The sequence below is a fragment of the Engraulis encrasicolus genome, chromosome 11 (assembly GCF_034702125.1).
Source record: "Engraulis encrasicolus isolate BLACKSEA-1 chromosome 11, IST_EnEncr_1.0, whole genome shotgun sequence".
Classification (NCBI taxonomy): domain Eukaryota; kingdom Metazoa; phylum Chordata; class Actinopteri; order Clupeiformes; family Engraulidae; genus Engraulis; species Engraulis encrasicolus.
In genome coordinates this window covers 51,740,326-51,768,315 of record NC_085867.1, presented here as the reverse complement: position 1 = coordinate 51,768,315, position 27,990 = coordinate 51,740,326, and the positions used below count along the sequence as shown (strand labels likewise).

The 27,990-nt window shown below is 46.5% G+C and overlaps 1 protein-coding gene across 1 annotated transcript; it reads right to left on the bottom strand.

Moving 5' to 3' along the window:
• Nucleotides 1-150: 150 nt before the first annotated feature.
• On the bottom strand, nt 151-27,976 carry ell2 (elongation factor for RNA polymerase II 2). The gene is made up of 12 exons (XM_063210930.1): nt 27,446-27,976; nt 23,362-23,409; nt 21,104-21,225; nt 19,246-19,409; nt 13,894-14,153; nt 8,827-8,951; nt 6,993-7,062; nt 5,145-6,075; nt 3,754-3,811; nt 2,565-2,736; nt 845-889; nt 151-651 (listed from the first exon to the last, which is right to left on the bottom strand). Exons 1-12 carry the CDS (start codon nt 27,617-27,619, stop codon nt 535-537), a joined length of 2,286 nt encoding a protein of 761 aa, XP_063067000.1. The 5' UTR covers nt 27,620-27,976; the 3' UTR covers nt 151-534.
• Nucleotides 27,977-27,990: the final 14 nt, after the last annotated feature.

Genomic DNA, 27,990 nt, shown 5'->3' with positions numbered 1-27,990 from the left:
TCTTCTCAAAATACAGGTAGCTACAGATAGAATATATTCTTTTTTTTGCTTTTCAAAAGAAAAATATAAGTTTAATTTTTATCATATAGGTTTTGTTTCTTTCCTTGTAATATAGTCCTTCAAAAGACTTGAGCAAGAGTGAAGCTCCACTTGCCTCTCCCTCTCCCTTCGCAACGATTATGACATCACAGGGGCGTTACTGCTCTGTTGCCATGGTAACAGTACCTTGGAAGGAGAAGAGGGCAAAAAAAAAAGAAAATGAAAAAAAAGAGGGGGAGGAGGAGGAGAAGGGTTGGAGGTGTTTGGTGGGGAGGTGGAAGAGACCAAAGAGTGTGGCAGAAGATGTGAGGAGGGGGAAGGAGAGAGTGAGAGGGTGTTTGAGGAGGGCTGGTTTGAGGAAAAGTTTCTCAGCTCCTCCACGTCTTCATACACCACCCTCCATCTCTCCATCCTCAGCATCTCTCATCTTCCAGATGTAGTGGTCCCCTGGCATTTATCCCATCACCCTCCTCCTCAAACCCCGCCCGTGGCACTTTAGCGCCAGGACTGGGCGCGGCGCTGGTCGAAGTCCGCGATGATCCTCTTGATGTGGGCCAGCTTGTTGTGCAGGTACTCGCAGCGCTGCTTCTCCTCATAGTAGTTTGGGTTGTGCTGCAGGAGAAGAGGAGAAAGAGTTGTGAGAGCCATCTCCTAGTTACCTGGTTATCACCAGACATAAATCACAAGTGAGATCGCAACAACTGTGCCTACAAAATTCAATCTTGCATCTTTGTCACTTAAAGGGTTAGCCAGAGTTAAGAGATTGCCTAAATTGTGCAGTGTAAGGTGAGCTTTCATCGCATACCTGTTTCATGTTCTTGTACTCCTGCAGGACCTCTTCGTGCACCTCCTGCATTGGACACACAAGCAGAAGAAAAGGGGAGTCATATATGGAGCACATACACAGGAAAAGGCATTGAGGTCTGGTGGAGTAATAATAAAGCAATAAAGCAATAATAAAGCATGCCGTGCAACATTTTTGGAAAATTGAGCATTCTTTGAAAGAAATGTCCAACCTAAACACAGACTGTCTGAAGAATGCCCTTTTGACTCCAATGACCTCATGAGAACCTCATGACAACATTGTGAGCAACTGGCCTGCTTTCCAGAGTTGACACTCCTTTAACTCACTTATCTACAGGGCCTCTTCAATGAGGGCCTAATGATTAGGAGCCTGTAGCTTTATCTCTGGTCAACTGAAGGTGGGAGTGTCCCCCACACCACGGACAAGGGTCAAGTCCTCTGTTAACATGCTCAGTTCTCGGCTCAGCTTTAACTGGACTGAGAGTTACTATACGTACAGAATCCATAAAATGAGAACTGCTCTTCAATGACAAAAGAACTGTTCTAACTCCAAAACCTAATTCGTCAGACTACATCTTTTCTCATTTGTAATTTGCAAGGATCTGCTTAACGTTCTCTAATGGTCACAAATTGAGGATTTTCCATTAAACTTAACATTGAATAAAAGATAAAGGCCTCTCATGAACCAGAGAAATGTAGGTTCCCAATCTATATCATATTCTGTTCTCTTTTGGTGCCGAGGCTGCTCACATCAACATTTCATACGTCTAATTTGAAGTGAGACGCCATCCCAACATAAGCGCAAGACATGACTGTGCAGACGTATGCAATCACCACTTGAGGTCAGAACAGGCAAAGGCCATTATGACAGAACTCTTTGTAGCGGAGCTCCGGCTCTCAGCGTGTCTGCCCCCAAGTGGATACTGCTAGCACTAGACCTTGAGGACATGTACTGCTGTAGCAAAGGAGCAACAAGTGTGCTGCACACAGACCTAGCACATTGTATATACCCCACAAGTTTAGCCAGACACTGCATGCATACATACATATATACTTACATACATACATAGCTACCATAAGAGGGCCGCGGAGCCACTTCTATGGTTCTCCATTTACAAGTTTGAGTGAATTGGTTTCATTAACAGTGAGTAAGTCGGTTAAAATGATTACATTATAGTCTATTAGACTTAACTGACTTTTCCAAAAAGCAAATTATTCATTCAGGTACAGGGTATTGGTTACAGTCCCTGGAGTAATGTGGGCTAATGTACCTTACTGAGGAACACTACAGCCATGGATGGAGGTAGAGAAAGAGGGAGTTTGTCTTTCTCAATCAAAGGGTTGCAGGTTTGAATCCCACCCACACCCAACAAACCATCAGGCCACGGCTGCCATAAACAAACTATTATATCATGTGAGCTGGTGCTACTTTTATGCTTCTATTAATCATTACAAGTGATTGAATTTCATTAACCACTACCAGTGAGTAGGTTGAAATGAAATAACAGTTAAGCGACTCCCTAACGATTAGCCCACAGCTGGTAGAATCATTCATTCATTCAATACAAATTTAAATGGCACAATATCACAACTTTACAGTTAACTCAAAGTGCTTTCAAAGACACTGGCTGCCAAGACAGATCCAATTGTCCATGGTTCACGTGAGAAACTGCTCACACAGACAGACAGAGGCAGACAGACAGAGTAGAACCCTGGCACACCTGGTACTCTTTGGAGCCCGGCGTAAGGCGTCTGCACTGGGCATCCAGCTGGGTGAAGCGGCGGGTGATGCTCTCCACACGGGCGTGCAACACGCGGTACTCGTCATACTCAGAGTTGAAGTCGTCCTTGTAGCGCTGTCGCTGGTCCATGGACACCACCGCAGAATACTTACTGAAAAGGGGGAAGAGAAAAGAAAAAAGTATTTATTTATAGCATAATTCGGTCTTCATTTGTGTCAGCAATACTTTGCCAACACTACACTAAATGATTATGCGAATAAAGCTTCAAAGAGCGAGAGAGAGAATGTAATTTTGCTAAGGATTTTTAGAGAGCCTATTTATAGAGCTGGGTGCACACAAATATTTTGGAGTCCTACAACTACAATCGGCTATGCCATCAGTATATACACCATCCAATTGTTTCCACTTTAGAATACACACAATTATAGAGACTTAGAGGCCAAAACAGAAGCACAGCCTTGACAAGGTGCCCTGTGTGTGTCTAAACTCTAAAGAGAACCTGTCGACCAACAAAAGTCTTACCAGAGCCGCCACACATGCACTTTGCAAAATTCTCCAGGGTTTTAACCTTCAAAAATCCAGGTCACAGTTCAAGTGTGCTAAGCACAATCTCTTTTAAACCGACCATTGAATTTACCCTGCAATTACACTCCCCCAATCCTACACTTGCCTGGAGGCTCTCTCACTCAGCTACATGGCGGTTCAGCCTTCGGCACAGTGTGTGTGTGTGTGTGTGTGTGTGTGTGTGTGTGTGCGTGTGTGTGTGTGTGTGTGTGTGTGTGTGTGTGTGTGTGTGTGTGTGTGTGTGTGTGTGTGTGTGTGTGCGTGCGTGCGTGCGTGCGTGCGTGTGAATAAAATCACTGAGCCTCGCCAGGGCACAAATACCAAAACGAGCGTCAACAACACATTCACAGGTGAGGACCCACCAATCTCATCATTTGCAAAGGTTCAGTGGTTATACGTCACATTGTATAAAATAACATAATATAAAAATAACAACTGCACACTGTTGTGGATCGTTCTGGATGAATGACCTGCACACAGCAACACTAAATAGCTATTCTTTTTCTATAATTTTCATTATAATCATCCATTAACACATGGAAACGGGCTGCAATGGTTGCAGTTTTGCTGCCCAAGACTGAAGGAGGACTGAAATTGTACTCACGCAACGTAGTCTGGAGTACTGGAGACCTCTGTGGAGTGGACAGTCCGCTCTTTCCCATCTGAGGATGAACACGAACACACGCAGAATAGTTTTATAATATTGCTACTAATATACATACATTTGCAATTTCTACTGCTTCAGTGACTGATGTCTAGTATACACGACGAGACCTTCAACCGTTTGAGAATGAGTGGAGTCAAAACAATTCTGTAAATTCCATTACACTGGACATGAATATAATAAATACTTCTACTTCACATAGATTTTAAGTCTATACATGTTGGGGGAACACCCTGTACATATCCATACACCACAAATAGGGATGTTTACTTGAATATGCAAGTTGAAAAATATTAGGACAAAGGTCTGCAGACACACAGGAATGCAGACACACACACACACACACACAGCAGATTTGTGGTGCTAATGAGAAAGCAGTGTGGTGTCCAGATGGCCACCACAGAGCAGTAACCGGCAGAGCGTGCCTCCCATCAGGAGCCGGCAGGTGAGAGAGAGAGAGAGAGAGAGAGAGAGAGAGAGAGAGAGAGAGAGAGAGAGAGAGAGAGAGAGAGAGAGAGAGAGAGAGAGAGAGAGAGCGCAAGATGGAGAGCAAGAGGGAGCAAGCGAGCGAACGAGAGAGAGAGAACGAGAGAGAGAGAGAGAGAGAGAGAGAGAGAGAGAGAGAGAGAGAGAGAGAGAGAGAGAGAGAGAGAGAGAGAGAGAGAGAGAGAGAGAGAGAGAGATGGAGATGGAGATGGAGATGGAGAGCGAGAGAAAGAGTGTTAGCAGCAGAGCATGACTCCTATTAGAGGCAGGTAGGCGAGGGTGAGCCCAGTCTTTAGGGTACCAGCTGAGGGCTCAGCATTTCACACGGCACCTTGCCAAGGCAGGCAACACTATTGCTGCACTCCAACCACACAATGTAGAAACACACATGCACACACGCACAAAGGCACGCACACAGCTTGACATTGCCACCTGCGCACCAGCCAAATGTAGGTAATATTCAACTGTAGCTAGTAATAATGTCGGTCAGCAATCAGTTTGTATTTATACGATGTATTCACATACAGTAAGCCAAATTAATAGCACTGTTGTAGCACTTGATCATCTGAGAGTAAATGTATATCTAGGTAAAGGAAAAAGACAAAAAAAGTGGAAAATGTGTGGCTGAATGACACAAATACACAGGATGCAGAAGACATCATGGCCAGTGTGCACTCCAACTCCAGGACGCACACGGGTTAGAGCAATATATAGACCACACACAGATTTCCATCAATACCACCCAGAATGCAACAACATGTAGCACACTTCTACAACCAGTGCCACACTCTAGAACACACTGACAGCACATCACCACCACCACCACCACCACCACCACCACGTACCTTCGTGTCCGGCGCTGGGACTCCTGTGCAGGGGTGTGTGCTTGCCCTCTGTGCGCTGCCTCTTCCTCGGCCTCTCCTCCTCCTCCTCCTCCTCCTGGTTCGGCGTCGGGGCAGTGGCCACCACCACCAGCGCCGCCTTGTCCACGGTGGGCCGCGGGGAGGGCTCCTCTATCCTGCTAGTGAGTTTGCTGCTGCTGCGCTCCTTGTCCGAGCGCGGCTCCTTGTCCGAGCGCGGCTGCTTCTCTCCGCGTTCTTTCTCCTTGTCCTTGTGCTTCTTGGCCTTCTTGGGCTTCTTGCCGCTGCAGGTGCTGCTGCTGCTGACGCCGCTGTCTGGCGAGGCGCGGTGGTGGTGCGCCGGCGCCGCCCTAGAGGTGGGAGGCTGTGGTGGCGGCGCGTGGTGATGGTGTAGGTGTGGGCCACTGTGGCCAGTCCGGGGCGAGAGGTGCCCGCTGCTGCGGGACGACTGTGCCAGCGACGAGGGCGCGGGTGGCGGCAGAGATGAGGGTGGCGGGGGGGTGTAGCGCTCGGATGGCGTAGCGCCCCCGCAGGTGGAGCTCTGGTCCAGGGGCAGGTCCTGCGAGCCGCGGCCCTCCGGCGTGCTGGGGGAGTTGGAGGTGGAGCCGGAGGGCGGGGGGTGAGATGATGAAGAGGAGGAGGAAGCCGGCACAGGGCCTGGACAGGGGGCCGACGACGGGGGTGCCACAGCTGCGCTGGAGCGACGATTAGAAGAGGAGGAGGAGGAGGAGGAAGATGAAGGGGGGAGGGAGTAAGAGAGGGAGGGAGGTGGGGGGTGCAAGTGGGGGTGGGGAGGGGCCGGGGTGGGGGTGGGGGTGGGGGTCGTGGCTGTGGCAGGGGCTCTGTTGGAGAGGTGGGAGATGCGCGGCTTCTTGGACATCAGGGGGTCGATGAAGTCGCACTCTGGCAGGAGTTTCTGTTGGGATGAGGGAAGAGCATTAAAAATGAGTGGGACTGGCATTAGGGGAGGGGTACCATTAGGGCAGGGCAGGCAGACATCCCAGGTTCAGAAAGTAAAAAACCTGCCAAAATTAATTCAGCCAATTCAATGAACATGCTGATCCTAATTACCACACCCCTTCAGTCAGGTTGAGGAGCCAATTAGTGAAATTAACGGCGTTGGGAAAATAGGCAGAAGGAAAATGTGGCAGGACCTTCTCTATCCAGTTTGTCTGCCCCTGACTTCAGGGGAACTTGGCTTTAAAGCCACATTCAGGAAATATTTTCATTTCCAACCTCCCCTTGAGTTAAATAATTTAGTATTATCTTTCTGCTGTTCTTCAAGCTATTCTCTGTCTACTGATAATATTGCTAGTTCGAAGCTAGCATAAATCATTGAACGTCATGGGACCAGCGGATCCCACCTTTTTTAATAAGGTACAATTGCCAGACTTAGAGAACAGCTAAAAGAATAGGAGAAGGGTATTTAAGTCAAGGGGTTGGTGAAATGAAATTATTGTCGGGAAAAAGTGGAATGTCTGGGTATTCCCCCTTTTTTTAATCAATCTCCTGATCACAACAATCAATAGAATTAGTCAGTAACAATGAATCAACATGATCCGTAGAAGGTATGTCAGTTTGACAAGGAAAGCGTACACATGCTAGAAGCGTGTTATGGTACATGGTACACCTTCAGGGTGGTGTGAAAATAAGATTAAATGCCGAGTTCCCAGGGAACAAGCATGATAAGAAAATTGCCCCTGGCCTGTCAAACTGTCACGTCACCGGGACAAAGTATACCCGTGTCTGTGTGTCTCCAGTATCTCAAGCACATTGAATGGCAGTTATGCATGATAATGTGCTATACAAAATCTATTGCTATTGCCATCTAACCTGTGGTGAGGTGGGTACAGCCTCCTTTGGTGGACTACTCGATGGCGGGCCTTCCGGAAGAATACCCTTCCTATAAACAAGAGAACAGGTTGAGAAATGTATAAACACATCAAAGAAAAACAGTCAGGGTATTTTGATTGGGGTGGTGAGCCTGTAATATGAACTCTCAGAAAAACCCACTGAAAAAAAAAATCCCATCAATACACCCAACCCCCCCCCCCCCCCCCCAAAAAAAGAAAACACACATCCACGCTGTGGCTTTTCATCGAGACAAAGAGAGTCCTTTCACAGCCCAGTCATGGCTCTCCTTCATGGGATGGACACGGGCAGATTACACTGGGGTAACAGACGGTTTATAGGACGGGTAAACCGCCTGAACCCTGCAGCACCAAACTAGCCCAGCCAGTTCAGAGTCACCGCAAGGGAAAACATTACAGCCATGAGGGCCGATAAGAGCACATACAAGCCCTTGGTAGCCTCATAGACTGCCTCTCGCTGCGTGTGATAAGTGTTCATTTGTACCACTCCAACAGGTTTTTTTCCCCTTCTTTGCACAGGCTAATCAGAGAGGAGCAGGGCTGATAGTGCGGACGAGCACCAGATGAAGATAGATGACGCAGCATCAGATAGAGGAGGATGAGCGGAGCGCTGACTAATCATTAGCTGGACGACATGAGAGGCCTCATGTGGGCTCACGTCTGCCATCAAGGTAGCGAGAGGTTGGCAGTTGGCATTGGAAAGGGAACACGTGCCATACCAGAGACGGTCTATTGGCAGAATAGGTTAGAACTAAGAAAATCTTTGATGAAACTACAGACTGACTAAGGAATGCTAAACTGAACCTAACTAAAAGAAGTTTAGACCACACCCATCACTAACTCCGACCAGTCAGTAAACAAAAGCACTTAAAAGCCATCAATAATTGGAAAAAAAAAAAAAAGACGACAAAGGGAAAAAAAAAAAAAAAAAAAACACACACACACACAACAAACTTTGCTCAAATTGAATCCCTAACCCAAACATGTGATGGGGCATAAAATTCTAAAGATTATTCATCTACATACTGCACACACAAAAATGGTTAAAAACTGGCAAGCCATTTAGTCACCATCCATGTTGCACACTCTACCCACACAGGTCTTAAGCCCCTCTGAGCCCTCGTTGGGACAATAATGCGCATCTGGCTTCCAGCAGAAGACTATGCCGGGACTAGACTGTGTGAGTGTGAGCTGATGTACACAATGGCTCTTCTGCAGTCAACAGTCTTGTGTTCCCATGGCGAGTGAGCTGTGAGTCAGCCTCAAGAGAAATCCTCCGCAGGTGTGCACAGAGTGACGGCCCTCTTCTGTTACCTACCTGTGGTTGTGGGTGTGGTGTCACCTTGCTGTTAGTCACCCAAGCCTCTCTCTGTGTGTAATGCAATTTGAGATGTGTGCCATCATTCCCTCTGGCATTATACTTGTCCACTATAATTTGTGTTGCTAGTACTTGTGTGTAGACTGGGTCAGCCCAATTCCACAGCCAAATCAGTCTGGCCAAGTTGGCCATCTCCTCCTCGAATTGGAGACAATCAAACATCTCCAACGGCTCCGTGTGGGTGGGTTTATGGCATAGACTCAATAGTTTGGTTACTCACAGTGCTGGTCTCAGCCAAGTTAGAGGAAAAGAGTTGTCTGATTGTGGAAATGCCTTGCATGCTACTGGTTGAAGCTACAGACAAAGTGCAAGCCCACGCCCCATCTGAGAACTCTGTATTGGTCTGGCACAATTGTAACTTAAGTTTGTCGCTGCGATAGCATGGCTAACTTGTTCATATGTGTGTGTGTGAGCTTACCGGGTGAGTAGCCGGTCCAGCTGCGTGCGTTCGTCATCATTGTAGCCGGGCCAGTCTCTCTGCACATCGCGGAAGATAAACTCCTTCAGAGAGTACGAGTTGTCCTTTGGGTTCAGATTCGCCACCTGCACCAAGAAACAAAAGCACATCACAAACACACACACTATTACGGATGCAGCAAGTCTTTCAGTTTCAGCCACGGCATGAAGACTACACAGCAGCTTTTCTGGCTACTGCATCATGTTCGATTTCATGAACACACACTTGTATTTATGCTTGTGAGAACCCTCCATTAACAAATGATCAGGAGAAACACTGTTGAATGTAGCGAGGACCAGCAAAATGTCTTCACAGGTCAAGCTTTTCAAGTTTTTCCATCACTAAGAAGGCACTTGGCCTTCAAAACAATACTGCACATGTGTACACGCGTGCACACACACAGCCTCATACTTACTGACTGATTGTGAAGTTGTGTCACCCTCCTCCAATCATATTCAACACTGCCCTCTTGTCTCCTTCACTAAGCTTGTGTGAACCCTGACCTCAGACGACACTAGGCCAAGTTGAGTTCTCAAATGTATGGAGTGTATTTTTGCCATATGCACACTCAGGGGACAGCAGCAGTCCATACACACACACACGCACGTCCACACACACACACACACACACGCACACACACACACCTGACCAGCCCAGCTGTCATTACCGTTCTAGGAGACTCCCAGACACGTATAGTCAAAACACCGGTATTACCATAACGAGTCACTGGCAAGCAAAGCAGACCAGGGCGGGACAGTACAGCAACCAGTGGTCTCACCACATACAGTGCACTCGGCATAGAAAAAGTCCCTGGAAACTTCACAAATATTTCACTGACAGCAGGGAAAAAACAAACTTAATACATTTTAACACTGCTCCAGGCTCTTGGCAAAATGGTCAGCATCAATATCAGAAGACGTGAAAAATAATAAATCAGAAAACATAACTTTAAAGATGCAGACGCATGACACTGTATGAATACATTGAGAGTGCAGAGAGGAAGATGGGGGGAATATCTAAAAATAGATGCAGCGTGCTGGCAAGGGGTGGCTATCGAGTTTCCCCATCCAATCCGTCCATGGTTTCAGATTGCTCCAAGCCAACCCCCCTTTTTTCCAAACAAGGCAAACAAAATAAAACAGGGCTCATTTGTCATCCCAAGCACAGACACGGCCCAACACACAGAAAGCCACTGTGGTCTCAATCAACCCAGGACGGAAGCATAATGACCGCCTTCCATCAAAACAGCGATCGATTAAATCACATTTCACTTCAACCAGCAAGCACCACCCACACATACAGCTTGCCGTTCCAAAATCAAGACCAGTTTGCAAAAAAAAAAAACCCCTTCCACAGATTTCAACACTCAACCTGGAACTGCCCGTGTTTATGGCGCAATGCTTGCAGACATCGGGGCAGAGGAGACGGTGTGCCAGTGGCGTGGATCAAATTCCACCATCTTACGAATTTAACTTGCTGCCGTCCAACAAGAACAGGCATCAGTCTCTGGCAACAGCAAGGCCATGGGGCCTGTAACATTAGAAGTGGACCAGAGGGTGCCACGGCCCGTCTGTGCAGCCTACAAAACTTCAACCCTTCATATCCACGTTTGTGTGGGTGCGCGCACTCCATCCAGCTGGGTTGCTTGGCTAAATGAAGTGTATTTAAGGACACACACACGGACCCAGAACCAAACTTGGCCACACAAATCCCCTGAACAAGCCAGCATTGTGCGCTCAACCACACACACACACACACACACACTAAAGTACATTAGCAATGTTCTCCCCAAGCCATGTGCTCTATGTTGCTCTGTACAGCCTCCCCTCCCCCCTCTTTCCCTTGACCAGAAATGAACTACTTTGAGTGTGTGTTTGTATGGATTACAGAAATAAGCTCCAAATGTGATAACCGTGTGTGTGTGTGTGTGTGTCTGTGCAAAATAACTTTAATGTATAGTCCTCAGCGCATCCCGTGCATAGTGTTTAGAAAAGAGTGCGAGCAACATGCTCTAAGGCAGTGGTTCCCAAAGTTTTTTCTGTTGGGACCCCTTTTTGAAGGATATTTTCGCAACTACCCAGCCTTTCATTGATTTTCCAAATGCAAAACCCTATTTTTTTGCGAAACTTTAATGTATACCACAGGAAAAGTAAATACATGCATTACGCATTGAAGGGAATATTGTTACTAAGAATGTAAAAAAGAATTATAAAAGCATATACATATATATTCAAGGTTTTATGGAAACAGTCCCTTCTGTCTGCCAACTCTTTAGGGGTCCCAACCCCCAGCTTGGGAACCCCTGCTTTAATGTATACGTCTTAACTCATCCCGTGGCTTTCATTAGGCGGGGGGAGGTGAATGTAGGGCTTTGTGCAGCTACAAACCAACTCTCTCCCTCTCTCTCGTGGCCTTAAATCACACACACTTGTTGTATGGCTTCATCTGTGGCGATTAGCTCCCTCCAACATGCTTCAGGGCCAGCCGTTAAAGTGCATGTGGTGAAAGTGACCCCTCGAAGTGAGCGAGACCGAGAAGAAAGAGTGTGCTCAAGAGCACAGTCAGTCTTGATTGTCAGCCAGTGCGCCACCCTTAACAACAAGTGCTCAACCTGAGGGCATCATTATGCGTTTGTGAGGCTTGTACAAGAGCTTCAGTCACTCAGACCAGCGGCCCATTGTAATCAGGACATCATGCAGAAAACATGGCTCCGTGTTCGAAATCAAGACCTTGGCAACCCTGCCCATCTTGCTTCTCTCTGCTGGCTGTGAGCTTATGCGGCAGTGGCAAGTCACGCGTAAAGACTTCTGACAGCTACTAGCTTGAGTGCAGTAGCATGCTGCCTGTCAACAGTGGGACTTCCCTGGCAATCTAAACAGCCCTGCTTTTGATGTTGAGACACAGCGTAACCCGTGTTACTGGAGACGGAGCAGAGGATCTTGTTTATGGTTTCTGTGAGCAGTGAGGCAAAGGCCTCCGATTTAATATTCTCCACCACCAGAGCAATGACAGGCATGGCCGTGTCATGGGGCTGATGTTGAAAAATAACAACCTTCACCCGTCTTTTCTTTAGATTTATTTTGGGGCTTGCTTTTTAGCCTTTATTCAGAGGACAGTGAAGATGGATACAGGAAGGGATTGGAGGAGAGAGATGTGGAAGCGTTAGAACGGGTTAGGCGCAGTGTGCCACTGCAACCCCTCTTCATCTGACATTTTGACCTTCATGGCCTTTGTGCCTCCCACTAGTCTAGACTCATACTCCAAGGAGCCAGAAAGTTACTTGCAATTTGACAGTTCTCCTCACAGTATCCTGAGACCAAACAATCTAACCACCTTCATCCTGTCTGCTCAAGGCCAGAGGACACAAGGTAACATCGCATGGCTTTCACTCCACCTTGACTTGACACCTGTGACCTCCATCCTTACCCAGTCCTGCACAATGAAAAATACTACCATTACTACTACCACACCAGCGATTATTATATTTATAATTTTGGGAGGGGACCCAGGTTTGAATCCCATGGACAATTTTGGCCTCATATGGTACGGGCCTTACCCAGTGCGCCACAGCACCCTAACTGTGTGTGTGTAGTGTACACCAAAAGCCATAGAAGTCATTATTTCTCTAAGGAGGGTCGGCAAACTTAGAGATCAAAGCGAATTTGCCGCAGACAAAGCGACCTGACAGACCAGAGTGAATTTCAGGCAGGGCTTTGAACCGGTTCAAGGAACGAAAACGAAAACCGGGAACTTTTTGTATTTTACAGGGAACAGAAACGAAACCGGAAACGTTATTATTTTTTATGTTCTGGAACGGGAACACTTATTTAAAAATAATGGTAACTGGTTAATACCGGTTAATACCGTTCCTCAAACAAAAAAAAAGTTATTATTTTCTTGCACACGTTACCATGACGGCTGAGGCTCACGTCCTGTGTGACATCAGACATTCTCTGACTGAATGGAGAGAGAGCTGTGGATTAAAAAGTCTCCACTCCACATCTTATATAAGAGAAACCACTGTCATACAAAAGGGCAGAGTTTCCATTGCATCATTGTAAGACATTGCAGAGAAGCGCATGTAAAGCGCACAGAGAATGTTCGGCGTTATTGGGCATCCATGGCCGCTTCAAATATGCACAAACTCACAATGTCCATCATAGCGCTCCCTGTGACCCAAGTCAGCGTGGAGCGCGCATTTTCATCATTGAGGTTTATTCTCCGCTTCTCCGCTTAGGTCGTCCCTGAATGACAAAATTCTGGAGGATATTCTTTTCATCCGCTTGAATAAACAGTTTGGAATGTAGGCTGACTCATTTGCAGTTCCGTCTTTCTTGGATAATTAACGTCAGTCAGGCCTATGGGGAGTAATCAGCTGACAGGAACGAAATTAACCGTTCCGGGAACAATATTTTTTTGTTCTAACCGGTTCGGGAACGTCAATTTATTGGTGGAACCCATAACCGGAAACGTTATAATTCCGTTTCTGTTCGGAACGGAACGTTTGGAAAAAAATAACGGTTCAAAGCCCTGATTTCAGGGAATAAAAGTCAGCCAATATTATGGTAATGAGCCATGACACAATTCAGCAAAAAACTTTTGGAGCAAAAAAACGATTGGAATATTCATATCTTCGAACGTCTGACAAACCAAAGCTGTTATGCGATTAGCTAAATCAAATACGTCAAAATCCTGTCCGAAGCGAATACAACGAATTTATGGCAGTCGAACTGGTCTTTTCTGGTGCACACACACAGTAATGAAGTCTAATGTAATGTAATGCAAAGCTGACCTGCTGCAGTGTTGTGATCCTTCTGGCTGTGTAATGTAATGTTATGAAATATAATGCAATACTAGCTGGAGAGTTGCTGTCCTTCTGGCTGTGATGTGTAATGTAAGGTAATGTAAAGTAACGTAATGCTGAGGTAATATCATGAAATGTATAGCAATGCTAGCCAGCGAGTTGCGGTCCTATTGGCTGTGACGTATAATGTGACTTAGCATAATGTAATGTAAGGTAATGCTGACCTGTTGCAGGGTGCTGCCCAGAGAGTTGCGGTCCTTCTGGCTGACTCCGTCCCTCTGCAGGCGGGCCAGCACCTCCAGCTTCTTGTAGGAGCGCAGCGCCAACAGGTGCACCACGCGGTCCCGGTAGGAGCGCTGCGCCACCGGGTTGTTGGTCAGGCACTTGCGGATGGTACTCGCCGGGTTGATGGGCGTGGAGCGCTTGCGCTCAGGCACTGGGTCCGGGGCGGAGGGCGCCGGCTTGCGCACGTGCACCATCTTGCCTGGCAGAGAGAGGGTTAGAGATAAAAGTGGGGTTAGGGGGTTAATCCAGCCATTAAAGCAGCCATCTTGTAAACAAACACCTCACACCCTTCATCTTCTCAGGGGACCTAGTCAAGGTGCAAGTCAAACTTCTACCACACATCACTTTTCTGACATTTCTGCCCTGTTGCCCAGGGTCGTCCTGTCTCGGTGGAGAAAGAAAGTTTCCCGGTTGTCAGAGGACCTTTATCGCCTATTACACATGAGGCTTCCCTGATCACTGCACCACCAATAGGGCAATACATCAAATCGCAACAGCAATTTTGTGTGTGCAGAAAATGTCGTGAAAAATGTACAGGTCTGGTTCAGACAGGGATATTAACCACTGAACAGGAACAAACACGTCCCCTAGTGCAGGTGTAATTAAACTTCTCATATTAAAACACTCAACCCCCCACCCACTACTGTAGTTGTAGGGAGGTGGATCACCCTACTCGCCCCCGGGAGCGTTTGAACAATTAATTTCCAAGCAGGTGCAAATGAAAAGGGTAACAATAAATCACTGGAGGTTGCAGAGACCGTAATGAAGAAATAAAATATGCTAAGCCCTCTGGAGTTTGAACAACAATAACAGGATTTTGTGGAACTTGATGGATGGTGTGTGTGGGGAAAATGAGAAGAGCAAGAACTACAGAGAGCGGGAGACAGAGCGAGAGTGAGCGCGAGAGAGAGAGCGAGAGACCGTGAGAGAGATAGAAAACAAGAGTGAAAGAAAGATGGGGCTGTGTGCGGGCCTACTGTGCACAGCTGAGAGGATGGGGGGGGGGAAGAGAGAGAAGCCTTTGAAGTCTTCCTGAGTGGAGAGCCAGAGGGCTGTGGCAGCTAAGCGCGGCACTAAGCTGGTGATCAGAGACACCTGAAGACACACTGGCGATGACGGAGGGAGCGACGCGGTTTCCAAGAACGTGCTGCAGTCCCGGGCGGCGTTTGGTGCATCTCAACAAGCCAGGGGTGAGTTTCTCAAAAGGGAAGTTGTTAGCCTGTTAGCAACTTCGGTAGTTGCCAATGGGAAAATGCATTGAAAACAACGAAGTAGCTAATGTAGTAAGCAACTTTGGTTTTGAGAAATTCACCCCAGACCTCAGAAGACACACTCTTCTTGCCATGCGCTCAAGCAGTTACACCTCTCATAAGGGGGAGGGAATCTCAACTCAGAAGACACAGGATGAAGCTTTCCTTCTCAGAAACCTGTTTCGACGCAAAGGTATCCAACATGACGCCGAGTGCCTTTAGGTCTTTTTAATTTAGCACTGCGACTAGGTCAACACACCTTCATGTTCACGTCAACAAATGTTATGAAATTCAAAAGCTCTTTAACGTGGATTAAGGGTGCAAAACAAGACATACCTCCCTCACAACAAGAGCTGGCCCACAACACACCAAGACATAAACAGTCTCGCCTCCTCCTCACACACAAATGGTTTCTTGCCGTCTCACGGCCCAGAAAGCAGGTGAATCTCTTGTGTCACAGTTTAAGCGCATTAAAGGCGTATGACATAACGCACACACACAGCCCCCAGGTCTGGGCAGGACATAAAACACCGGGCCGGCACAGTTCAGAGATAATGCAGCTAGTGAGCTGCTGCTTCCCTTTCTCAGTCACCAACTCTCACACTCTCGCTCCATCTATCCATCTACCCCTCCCTCTCTCCCAGCCAACCCAGGGTGGCCCGATCAGAGCAGAGCAGAGTGAGCGAGTGAGCAACTGACTTGCCAGAGAAAACCTGCTGCACATGTCACCGCACATGGTGGTCACGTTAACCAACCCACAGCAGAATGCAATGTTGTTGTTCCTCTGAGATATGACTGCCCCAAGCGCACTACTGATTACCAGATGCATGGAGTGTGTCTGTGTGTGTGTGTGTGTGTGTGTGTGTGTGTGTGTGTGTGTGTGTGTGCGCATGTATGTAAAATCACATTTTAACATGTTATTTTTCGCATGTTAAAGCACCCTAAGGAATGAGAAGTTCTTTTCCTCCCTCTCTGTTGTTGCTTGTGTAATTCTGGTACGTGGCACAAGCCCAGACCTGAGTTCCCGAGAGCTGGCTGGCTGGCGTACGCATGTATCCTTCCCTGCCCCCAACCACTTTTCTCTCACTCGCTCTCAATTTTCTCTTGGGCTTTTCTCCCCTCCAACCACCACACACCCTTTCCTCCCCTCTTCACTTCGACTCCCTCCCCCCGCTCTGAAGCAAACTAGCTCCATGCAAAGCCCCAAGAGGGTAGAACAGATTAGGGGATGAGCAACTGACTTTTCTCGTTTTCACACAGACACACACACCTCCGCATGCACAACTCCCACTGCTGCCTGATGGTTTGTGTGTGCGCGTGCGCGACAGAGAGAGAGAGAGAGAGAGAGAGAGAGAGAGAGAGAGAGAGAGAGAGAGAGAGAGAGAGAGAGAGAGAGAGAGAGAGAGAGAGAGAGAGAGAGCGAGAGAGAGCGCGAGAGACCAGCCAAATGCTGGTAGAATATGAAAGTGACTTATTCTGTTGTCATAAATTCACTAATGGACTGTTAAGTTGTGGCCCGACTGCTGCTGCTGAATTTAAACATTCATTCATCAATGCATGGTCAAGGTTGAGATAAAAAAGGGGAAAAAAGTTAACTACCACCTTGGTGTGTGTGTGTGTGTGTGGGGGGGTTCTTGAATGTGCGTGCATTCGCGTATGGCCCATTCAGTCGTCCAGGTGCAGCGAGTGAAACTGTGTAAAGACCAGCTGGGCTGCTTGGCCCACTGAGCACCAGAGAGATAATTAACGAGCAACAAACAGACACCGAGGGAAGGGGCTCGGAAGTGCCTTCCTGAAACCACAACTTAGTGCCATTTCTGTAAAGGACAAATACAGAAGACTATTGGAGGACTTTTTGAGCACCTTTGAACACTTTTCATTGCTCATGAATTAAATGTATACAAGTATACCTGGTATGCATTTTGGAACTCAATTTGGTTCCAACAAACAAATTGATGCCTGCAAACCCAGGTGCTGGTAGAGGGACAGAGCTACAAAGACAAGACAGCAAGTCTTGTCTAAACAGTGTCTTGACTTGGAGGCACGGCCGTGTGGGAAAGATGACGGCGCCACTACCACCACATATTTTTCACCAGACACAAGACAGAAGTTTAACGTGGCGGCGAGGTGATCTACTAGCTATTTACGTTTACAGCCTCGGCTCTGACCCACGCCGCCACGCGCAAATTACCACTTAGCTCCAGCACTTTCCCCATCCACATCCACTACAAATACATTGAGCAGGTGAGATGGAACAGGCAAGGAGAAAGCGAGAGAGCGAGAGAGAAAGCGAAAGAGAGGGCGAGAGAGAGACAGCTTCCCACACAATGCAAAACAATTCTCAGTTTCCCCTCTCTCTCTCTCTCGCTCTCAGTCCGTGTTGCTCGTTCTTTCATTGGGGGGGTGAATGAGACCACGCATCAGTCAAGAGACAGAGGAAAGGTAAGCAGAGGCGAGATCACTTCAGTTTAACAGGATTAACTTTCACTCTCACTGACCCTAATCTGCACTGACCAGTCTTAGGAGAACTTCCTAGCACTCTCTGTACAGGAGGAACTGTCTGAGCCTGTTATATGCACATTGTTATATATCCATGAGTGTGTGTGTGCATGCGCATGTGTGCACTGCTATCTATATGCAAATAAACAACTCATTGATTTCTCCACTGGGCTGGCTTGTCTAGAGATACTGCGGGCATTGCTGACATATGAATTCCAGCACTGCTGTTGCTGCTGCTGCTGCTGCTACCGCTGGCTCCTGGCCAATGAGGAAGAAGGAAGGAGCCGTCAGCGGCGGCTCAAGTCAGAGCCCTGGGCCCAGCGAGGGGGGAGAGAGAAATGAAGCAGGCCTGGCCTGGCAGGCAGGCAGGCAGGCAGGCAGGCGTCTTTTGGCCGGCCCTGCAGCAGAGTGAAAGGGCTGGGCTGTTGCAGCAACAGCACTGCAGCAGTGGCCAGGGCACGGCGGATCTGAAGAGCATATATGGAGCCAAACTCATTCAAACTAATTCATCAGGAAAAGGGGCGGCAGGATCTGCATTTGGAAATCTATGCCACGGCCAGATAGATATTGTGTGTGTGTGTGTGTGTGTGTGTGTGTGTGTGGATGGTGGTGGTGCTAACATATACCCTAACATGGATATCGACTGTCGCAACTTGAGATCTGGTGGGTGCGAGTCCCAGTTTGAGTTTGAGTCCGAGTTCAGTTGAAAGAACTCTCAAACCATTCCAGTGCAAAAGTAAATGGTGGTGGTGTGGCCTTGTTGCGCGAGTGAGGCATCTTCTCTCTAGCGTCTTTGCTTACATCAACAAGCCCTATGGCTATTTCTAAGCATTAACGGGTGTTGGGCGTGGTAGGGTGTGTGGGTATAGTCAATGAAAAGGGCCTTGATGCCGGCGGCTCTCAATGTGTATGTGGTAAGCAGGTGAATGAAAAGGAAGTATTGCATCATGTTCTGCAATATTGGGTGCAAGCTACTTTCTCCTGGCCTTTCCCGTTCATCCCATTCTCTTGCTACGGCCTTGCCCCTCCTCCGTGGAGAAAAGGATGAAGTGTCCATTGTCGACCAGTGCAGAGCGACTTTTAAGTGACTTTGATCATCTTGATTGCAAATGAGAAAGGCGACTTGTTTACATGGGACATTTAATTCCGAATTGACTCCATTTAATTCCGATTATGGTGGTTTATTCCTCTTTTGGTTCTGAATAAACTCTGCCATGTAACAATGTGAGACTTCTTACATAAAAGTTTTTGCTTAATTTAAAGAGCCTACGTGATTATACATGTTGAGGCTACCATATATTAATGTAAAAATGCACCACAAACTGATGTAGCACAAAAAAGCTACCAGATTACCAGCTGTGCCGGTAGTACACAGAGCTACCACGCCCCTACGTCATATTTCGCTCGCTCAGCGCGTGCATCCTCTGTCCAATCTAAATGCTCTTATCCCCCAATGCTTTTAAAATGCCTTTATGTAATTAAATTAATAAACTTAAATTCCGAACTTTCATTCGGGGGCAAAGACTGTTTTGGGGCAGATACCTCTGAACTGGCCACCCGGCTTGATGACCTTGGTGCTCTTCTTGCGAGAGTCCTCCTCGACCTGAGTCATGCGTTCGCGGGTCACCTGATAGGACTCGCTGGTGGCACACACGGTGATCTTGTCCTGTATCGAGCCCAGTGACGCCAGGTGTGGCGCGCCAGCACTGGGGAAGGGGAAAGCAGACACCGCCAGTATACCAATTAGAAAGAATACTTAACGAAATACATGCTTAAATATGAAACTGGGTGTACCTTTTGTAGAGTACTACCACACAAAATTTGGTCAAAATTCTTCCCCCAGCTCAAAAGTTGTCATGCAAACTGAACGCCTTTAGCTGGAGGTAATTGAATGAAGATTCTGAGAGCGTTTCATAAGCAAACGCCCCACGTCTAACACTCAAACACTTAAGTGCCATTTAGAAACCGCTGCTTGTGTTACAGAGATGGGGGATTTAAATCCCAGAGGTAGGCAGGCTTGTGGGCACCAGTGTCACGGCTGAGCCGTCGCCTCGGTCCTCAATGACTAATGACAATGTGCAAACCTACATGGTGACAAAGCAGTGAGTATTTTTAGAAGTTAAGTCCGGGCGGCAGTAGCCCGCCTTGACACTAAGGTCGTAGTGGTCAGCCACAACATCCCTGACGTTACAGACCAGAGATTTATTTATTAGGTGTGGTTGCTGTAGTGGTTAGCTCTTAGACATGACTTGTTACACATAGGAAATAATACAAAACAATACTTTACAAGGTCACCTTATCCTGCGTTTGACCGGTCTTGTTGTGACGTCTCTATACGTCTAGCACAAGTGACGAAAATTACAATTTATCTGACTCTGCCACATCACTACCTGCGTCAGGAGGCTGGCGGCTTTCTATGACACATCAGGACTGCACAAGCCTGCATTCATTGAACCACAGCAGTCTACAAGCACACAATTACATAGGCAAGAACAAGCTGTGACGCGTCACATCTACCCAAAGCTAAGGTCCTCCTCTGAGTTGTTACAGCCCCTCTCTTGTGCACTGCAGTTTGTATTGCCTTCCTATTTAGGACACATACTCCATGCTCCCCCTTTTTGGTGGCATGCAGTAGGCTAGGTGACACTGCTGCAGACGACATACTTGCTACAGTGACACATGCTTGCTGTCGCAATCACCTGTACATAGTCATTGCATTGCTCAAGCTTAGCCTGGGTGAGAACAGGTGTGTGGCAGCAAGCAGCTAGGCGTGAACCAGCACGGCCCCCCCTGAGAGGCCCGTACACTGGTTTCGGGTGGCTCTCTACAGCTGGCCTTGTGCTTCCTGCCTGGGAAATAGTGCTGCTGCCTGTTCTGTGGGTGTGCACGTGCAGGTGTACTGCAGAGAAGACAGCAATCAGTGTGTGTGTGTGTGTGTGTGTGTGTGTGTGTGTGTGTGTACATGTTTAAGGTTGGGCTGATTTATGAGAGAGTGTGGAAGATTGCATGTGGTGAATTTTAAAGAAATACACACTGCCTACCACCAAAAAAGAAAAACATTAACGTTTGCTTGGTATGTTACTCTATTAAAGCCTCACACATGAACTGGCTGACTATCACAAGACTAGACAGTCCGACAGTAGTCAGTTAAGCACACAAGTTCTCAAGGACATCTCTGCAAAACTGTTTAAATTAGGACATGTAGGAAAGATTACCACTTTGGTGTGTATAAACGCCCGTTCACATCTACAACCAAAACTTTCTAAAAAATGTTAAAACTCCACCAAACGGTGCCGATAACGGATCAGCTACAACTGCCGTTCCTTTATAGGAATAGTTACCATTGTAGAGGTTTACAGGCCTTAACGGGTCTGAGTGTGTGTGTGCACGAGACCGTTACCTGGATATGTACTGGTGGATACACTCGAAGCTGCCCTGAGGGTTGTCCTTGCCAACGTTTGACAGGTAGAAATCAAAGTTATGAGTGCTGTCTGGGGCGTCTGAGCGGGGAATCTTGATGCGCTGTGGGATACAACAGGTCAGGTCATGAAGCAGCAGACCATAAGGTAGCCAGCAAACACTCTTGGAACACACACACACACACACACACACACACACACACACACACACACACACACACACACACACACACACACACACATTTGCAGTGTCAGCCCAAGTCCAGACTGCACACGCACACACACACGCAAGTGTGGCCTACTTTGAAGGGCGATCCTGTCCTGTCCCCCCACCCCCCATCTAGTCAAAGGTATGTACATGGCTGAGGTGTGTGCATTTGTGATCAGACACATGGTGGTGCTTCCATGGTCATCCATGCCGGCCTACACGCACCACGCTTATGATCATATATGGTGCTAACTTGAGTAAGTGTTTATGGCTGAAAAGGGGGGGGCGCTTGTGTATGGGAGGAGGTGGGGGTGGGGATTATGTATACTTTCAGTCAATCGTTGGAGGGGGTCTGCATTTGACCGATATTGTTTGTGAGGGTCTCGCCGCAGCCTATCTGCTTGCTTTAGTATTTATAGACGTTCCTGGGCTGAACTTGTACAGGGGGGTTCAAAGAGCAGCCAGTCACTTTCACATGAGTGGGGTGTGGGGTGTGTGTGTGTAGTGGCGGGGGTGTTCAGTAGCCCGGTCGTTCCCCAAGCCGCCATAAATAGGACCCCCTCTCAGTTGACACAAACACCACTCCATTAGGGCTCACACTATGTTCTTAAACCTGGTGGCTCACAACAAGGCTGTGATGCAAGCAGAGGAGTTACCAGTCATCTTAAATTAGGTCCAAAAACCACACAATGAGCCCCGATAGCCTTCTACATAGCCACATTTGAACTTCCTTGTTGTTGTTTAACTAAGCCCTGCAACCTGTTCGCCTTATTTATTTGATCAATCATGATCTAACTTAATTATTAAAGCTTTTAAAAAGGTGCAATGTATAAGATGTGGCCAGAATAGGTGTTGTAGCTATGCTTCTCATTGAAATGTTGCTGCCTATTGCCAATGTGTATGTTTTCATGAATATTTACTAAGTAATAAACTAGTATTTACTACCCAGTAGTATGAGCGAATTTGAAGTAAGTTCTGCAGCTAAAAATGTCTATTTCTGGAAATTCAAAATGGTGGATCATGGAGAATATCCCCCTTTTCATGTATGAAAAGTGCAATTTTCCCAGTCATATTGAATACTTAGAATTTGATGGTGGTGGTAAGTATTTGTTAAAAAGATAACATTTGTGAATGGGCATCATTGATTCTGGAAATGAACTACTAAAAATATTACACGGTGCACCTTTAAGCTTTCTTCAAAAGTTCCTTGGATTCTTCCACTTTACCCCTGATAACCTAGTTCAAAACTATGAGCACAGCAGAAACTGCCCACTGGCGTGTTTCTCAAATCTGTCGTTGCTAATTTCAGCTGAAACCTGCTGAAAACAGACAGCGTAGTTTGGTGCTTTTGAGAAACAGGGGGTGCAGCCTGGTTTACTCCCCTGATAACCTTCTTCCAAACTATGACGGCAGCTGAAACTGCCCACTGGCGTGTTTCTCAAAACTGTCGTTGCCCATCAGCTGAAACCTTCTGAAAGTAGACAGCGTAGTTTGGTGCTTTCAAGAAACAGGGGGGGGGGGGGGGGGGGGGGGGTCCAGCCTGGTTGCTTTTTTGGGGCTGTTCCTCAGGTGAAACTCAAGGAGGATCAGTGTGTTCCTACAACTGGACTGGACAGCATTGCACTGGAGAGACCAATGCACCCCCATGACATTCATGACCAGGCTCCTTGCTGCAATTTTGCTTTTTTGTGCTTTATTTTACCCATTTGTTTCTACCTCAGGGTGCATTTTTAAAGCCTCATATTAGCAACATCTAATGCGTTTTAAAGGGGCATTACACATGCTCCATTTTCAATTACTGCATTCTACTCTGATTTCATTTTCTATTGTGTTACACAGGTTTTCTTGAAGCACATTGAGCGTGTCTTCATATCAAATGTGCCGTGTGTGTGTGTGTGTGTGTGTGTGTGTGTGTGTGTGTGTGTGTGTCTCAGTACCCCAACAGATTACCGATTTGCATTTAAAATTTCTCAACAAACACTTTCATTTGCCATTTCCTAGGTGCAGCGTTTCTCGGATGATACTACTTACCCCCTGAAGTCCCTGGAAATGTATAGTGGGATGCGAGGACGGTACATTCTGAAAGACAAGAGGGGGGGAAAAAAGACAGGGTATGAAAAAATGTGTTAAAATTAGCCTAAAAATGCAAATTTGTGTCACCACCATAAGGTAACCCATCTTTTCCAGTCTCAACTTGTCAGGTTCACGGCAGAATGGCTAGTTTGACATTTCTCTTACAATGAAAATTTGCTTACAGACGTGACTTCATCCCCTGGTGGGGATGTACCAATCGTATCCAAGTGTAAATCAGCCCCATGCACTGACAAAGTGGCATCTCAACGATCAGTCGTCACTTGTCACATGATAATCCCTGCTGCATTAAGCCTGCTCTTGTCAATGTGGCCTTTAAAAGCCAACCACTGGCTTCAGGTGATCAACATACCAGCAAAGCTCCAGCCAAACACAGACATGTTGAGATGAGACCTGGAGAGACTCCATGGTAAGACAAGTCACTTTCCCCCACAGCTGAAGAATGTAAAATTAGCTTTTAGTCAGCCTCTACACACATACACGCGCACGCACACACACGCACGGTTCTGTTTGTCTGTTGACATTTGTTAGGGAGTTCTCTCCCAGCTGTGGAGTGTGTAAAAAGCTGATGTGAGGGAGAGCCTGTGTTAGCAGATCGACAGGCTAACGCAATAAACATGCCACATTATAAAACTTCAACAACAACAAAAAAACATGAAGGACTGGATTGTGTTTTTTTCTCTCTTTAAGCACCAACATGGCCTACTTTATAGCTCTGACAGTGCAGCGCACTGAGGCCTCAAAAGCATTCCATTGAGGTGAAGATACGTTTCACACAACAGTCTCAAGTTAAATCCACGGAGGAATCCGAGACAGTTTAAACATCCTAGCTAGCAGGTAACCTCAAGGAGAGTTTCCCCAGAGAGCATGAGGTGTGGCCTGCTGCGCTCCACCGGTAAATTTGACCACCATACTGTAACAGGTGGAGCATCCTTTAGCCTGTCGGGCAGCATAGAACTGCAGTAAATTTCCCCCAATACGTTATAGTTAAGGCGCCCATCTTGACAACAAACACCTACCACCTTGACTAGGTCCCCTGAAAAGAATCATTTTGCATAAGGTTTGAGAAGTTTTCAAGAAAATTTCAAATTAAATTGTATTGCGAAATTTCAAAAGTTGCTTTACAAAAGATTGTGCAAGCAATTTTTTAAAAGCAGTTTCTTATCTTTCTTATGAAACTGCACAACATAGTCTATCCAATGATAAGTTACCTGTCTGTGATACTGCCCCCCCCCCCCCCCAACCCACTCTGGAGGACAAATCTAAACGAGGTAGACTACATTAATGGTGTAGCAAACAGCCAAAACATATCTACTGTTGATTGTGCATTCGCCCCCTCTGGGCCCGTCCCACCGAGTCTCATTGCCAGATAGATTAACAATGATTAACTGGCAATGCAGGGAGAAGGACTGTGGATAGAGGGAGCAGTCAAATACAGCAGGGACTACTGTAAACACACACACACACACACACACACACACACACACACACACACACACACACACACACACACACACACACACACACACACACACACACACACACACACACACACACACACACACACACACACACACACACACACACACACACACACACACACACACACACTCACCAAGCAGGGACCAGTGCCAAGCGCATGCGTGGGTGCGTGCGCACACACACGGCACTTAGGAATGGTTAAGCTAAATGCAGTAGGCAACCGAGAGCACACGTGCACAAAACACAACAACACAGATACAATCTACTGTATGACAGTTGACATACACAAGGGTCAGCTACGAAGCCAGACACGTATTGAAGTTAAGAAGGCTTTGGAAATACCAAGATTAGCCATGACCTGTAAAACACCTAAACCTACCTTAACAAACAAGACTGTTCAAGATGACTCATGAAATGAAATACAATACAATCATACTGTTGTCACTGTGTATATTGATAGATCTTTCTTTACAAATATGCCAAATCAGTTAAGTTTCCGGTTACAAGCCAGTATTCTAGGTTGACAACGTGCAAGCTGTGAGATTGCAACAAGCATTATCTGAAACCAGCCAGGTAGGCCATATGTCAGAAGTAAGGACTGTCATTCCTGCAAGTGTACAAGCAACTTGCTGTGAGGCATATTCCCTGAGGAGTTTGACAGTATAGAATTGAAACTTCTGTTTTTTGCAGGGGTGCCTGAGTACACTAGCAGCAATGTGAGCGCAAGATTAATGTACATAAACTTTCCTTTTGCTGTTGCCATGGGCATTAGATTTTCAAAATCTTACGGGTACTTTAAGGCAGTCACCAAATCTGACACTTTCTGCTGCATTGTCCTGTAAACTGTGCTGTTGGGAGAGGCAGAATCAAAAGTCCATCGAAAATAACAATCTGGCATTCTCTTTCAAAGGCCAGTGCGCTGCAGATCTTTACATACTGTTACAGTCTAGTGGCTCATAGGACAACAAGTGACGTGTAGTTTTTGACATGATGAAATCAGATTATAGGTCCTATTCATGCTCCACTCCACTTGTCATTGTCTACTCACTCATCTAAAATGTCAACAAGCCAACCCTTTTCACTGGCACATTAAGTTAATCCATTGTGTGCTCATTCAAGAGCCATGCAAATTAAGTGCTGCTGACAACTAATCAAATCGTTAATCACCATAAGAAATGCACCAACCTAGACCTGTGCAAATCTAGTGCTAATGCAGGTCTCAGGAGATTTAACTTGGGCTGCGACCATAGATAGACAGTAGTTCTAGTAGGCCTAAATTCTATGGATAGGTAGCATGCTATCCATGACGGATAGCTGGGCTGCTGTGCAGTTAGCCAATTTTCTACAGCAGCAAGCGAGATGTGTAGGCTGGCATGTAACACTGCTAGGTACCTCGCTGAGCTAAATGTACATTGGCAGGCCAATGGCAATTACATATCCAATCAAATTTCATAGGGGAATAGTTTCTAAATAGTAGACAATCCTGCTAGTTCTACAGTATTATGATTAACAATACTACTGTCCTAGTTCTACTGGTTGCTTTTGATACATCGAATGTTGCCCATGTCATCCTACTTTTAGCACAGTGGCCACTAGCCAGTTAGCTTGGTCAACGTCAACCTAGCGTCACCACAGGCACGCTTGAACTAACCAACCAGTCTAGCTCTAGGTACTTGATCCCGATGGTTAACTTCGTAGAAGAGTGAATTTGAAACGTACGTTTATCTTGTTTGGTATTGTGGGACTCGCATCTGAAGATATGCAGTTAGAACTAGCCAGTATGCTAAGCGACTGCAATGAAACACACAATGTTTATCCTCAATTTCTATGTACAACATTAGATTAAATGCCATTTTCTAACTGAAGGCAATCGATCCGCCATCATTTGTTTTAACTGTTCTTCTGCTGACGTTAACTGAGGGTTTAAAAATTCTCCCTTTCGGGCAGTCGATGAAACCAATGCACCAGCTGCCACGTAGATAGTTTGTTAAATTTGCGGATGAAAATAATGAAATGCCGCTGATTGAACGACAACCATTTAGACAGGCACAACTTATAAGAAGTATTTAGAGCTAGGAGCTGGCTCCACGCCAGAACCCTATTAGAACTGTAAAACTCTTATAATAAATAGCATGAAGGAATACACCAGGCCATCGTCAGGAAAAGGATATTATTTTGTTTAATCAGGAAATAGACCAGTACATTTTATCAGAAATTTGTACTTAACGCCACTGACATATTCTTCACTTGGTGTCGTGTTGGCTGCCCGTGCTACTGCTCAGTGGCCGGCTGGATAGCAAACTAACTTTATTGTGCCATATAGTTCACAAACATACTGTGCCTGTCTCATAATCATTCAGTCAATACTTCGAAGATCTCGTTTAAGTGTCTTTAAACATATTATTATTGTAAACCAACTCCACTCAAATCTCAAATCAACAAGCTGCGTGGCAAACAGCTTTCCCCTGGACAGAAAAAAAACTTCAGAAAAAGTGAAAAGAACAACTCATCACATGCCCTTGTGTCTTAATGTCAGTCTTACCTTACAGTTTTGGTAGTTTTCTAGCGCTCGTATGGCTGTCTCCGTTAATTTTACGTGCAATACTGTGGTTCTGCCCGCATTCCGTCGGCTACAATTCAGTCCGTACCTCCCATCCTCGGAGAGAGCCGCCATCTTTACCAGCCTTCCACCATAGTCCCTCTGACGATTGGGCATATACTGAACAACCCTGCTTCGCCGGGACAGTGGAGGGAGGGACTCTCAAAAGGGTTAGTGCAAAACCTGTGAGTCTGATTGGTCTTACATTTCTCCTACCTTCCCTTTAAAAACTGAAAAGTTAAACAAGTTTGTAGTATTACCAGTGTAATACAGGTATTGATGGATACTGCACGTAACTAACCTATTCTATATGGATGTTCTTCCTTGCTGATTGCTGAGCATGCACTCTACCCGTTTGCAGTTTGACAATGCACGTGCCCGTAATAATCAGCTGAGCTCCTGGTGTCTACGTCATAGAACATGGCAGAAATCGAACTGAATGCGGATCAGTAGGCCGCCCCTAGCATAATGCTTGCCACTTAGTAACA

Bases quoted from the DNA above. Each gene is read 5' to 3' on its own strand.
- ell2 (XM_063210930.1), bottom strand. From the start codon at position 27,619: ATGCCCAATCGTCAGAGGGACTATGGTGGAAGGCTGGTAAAGATGGCG. The intron at 23,410-27,445 runs GTAAGACTGACA...CTTGTCTTTCAG, and splicing joins AAAACTACCAAAACTGTAAG to AATGTACCGTCCTCGCATCC. The intron at 2,737-3,753 runs GTGAGTACAATT...CCCCCTTTTCAG, and splicing joins AGTACTCCAGACTACGTTGC to TAAGTATTCTGCGGTGGTGT.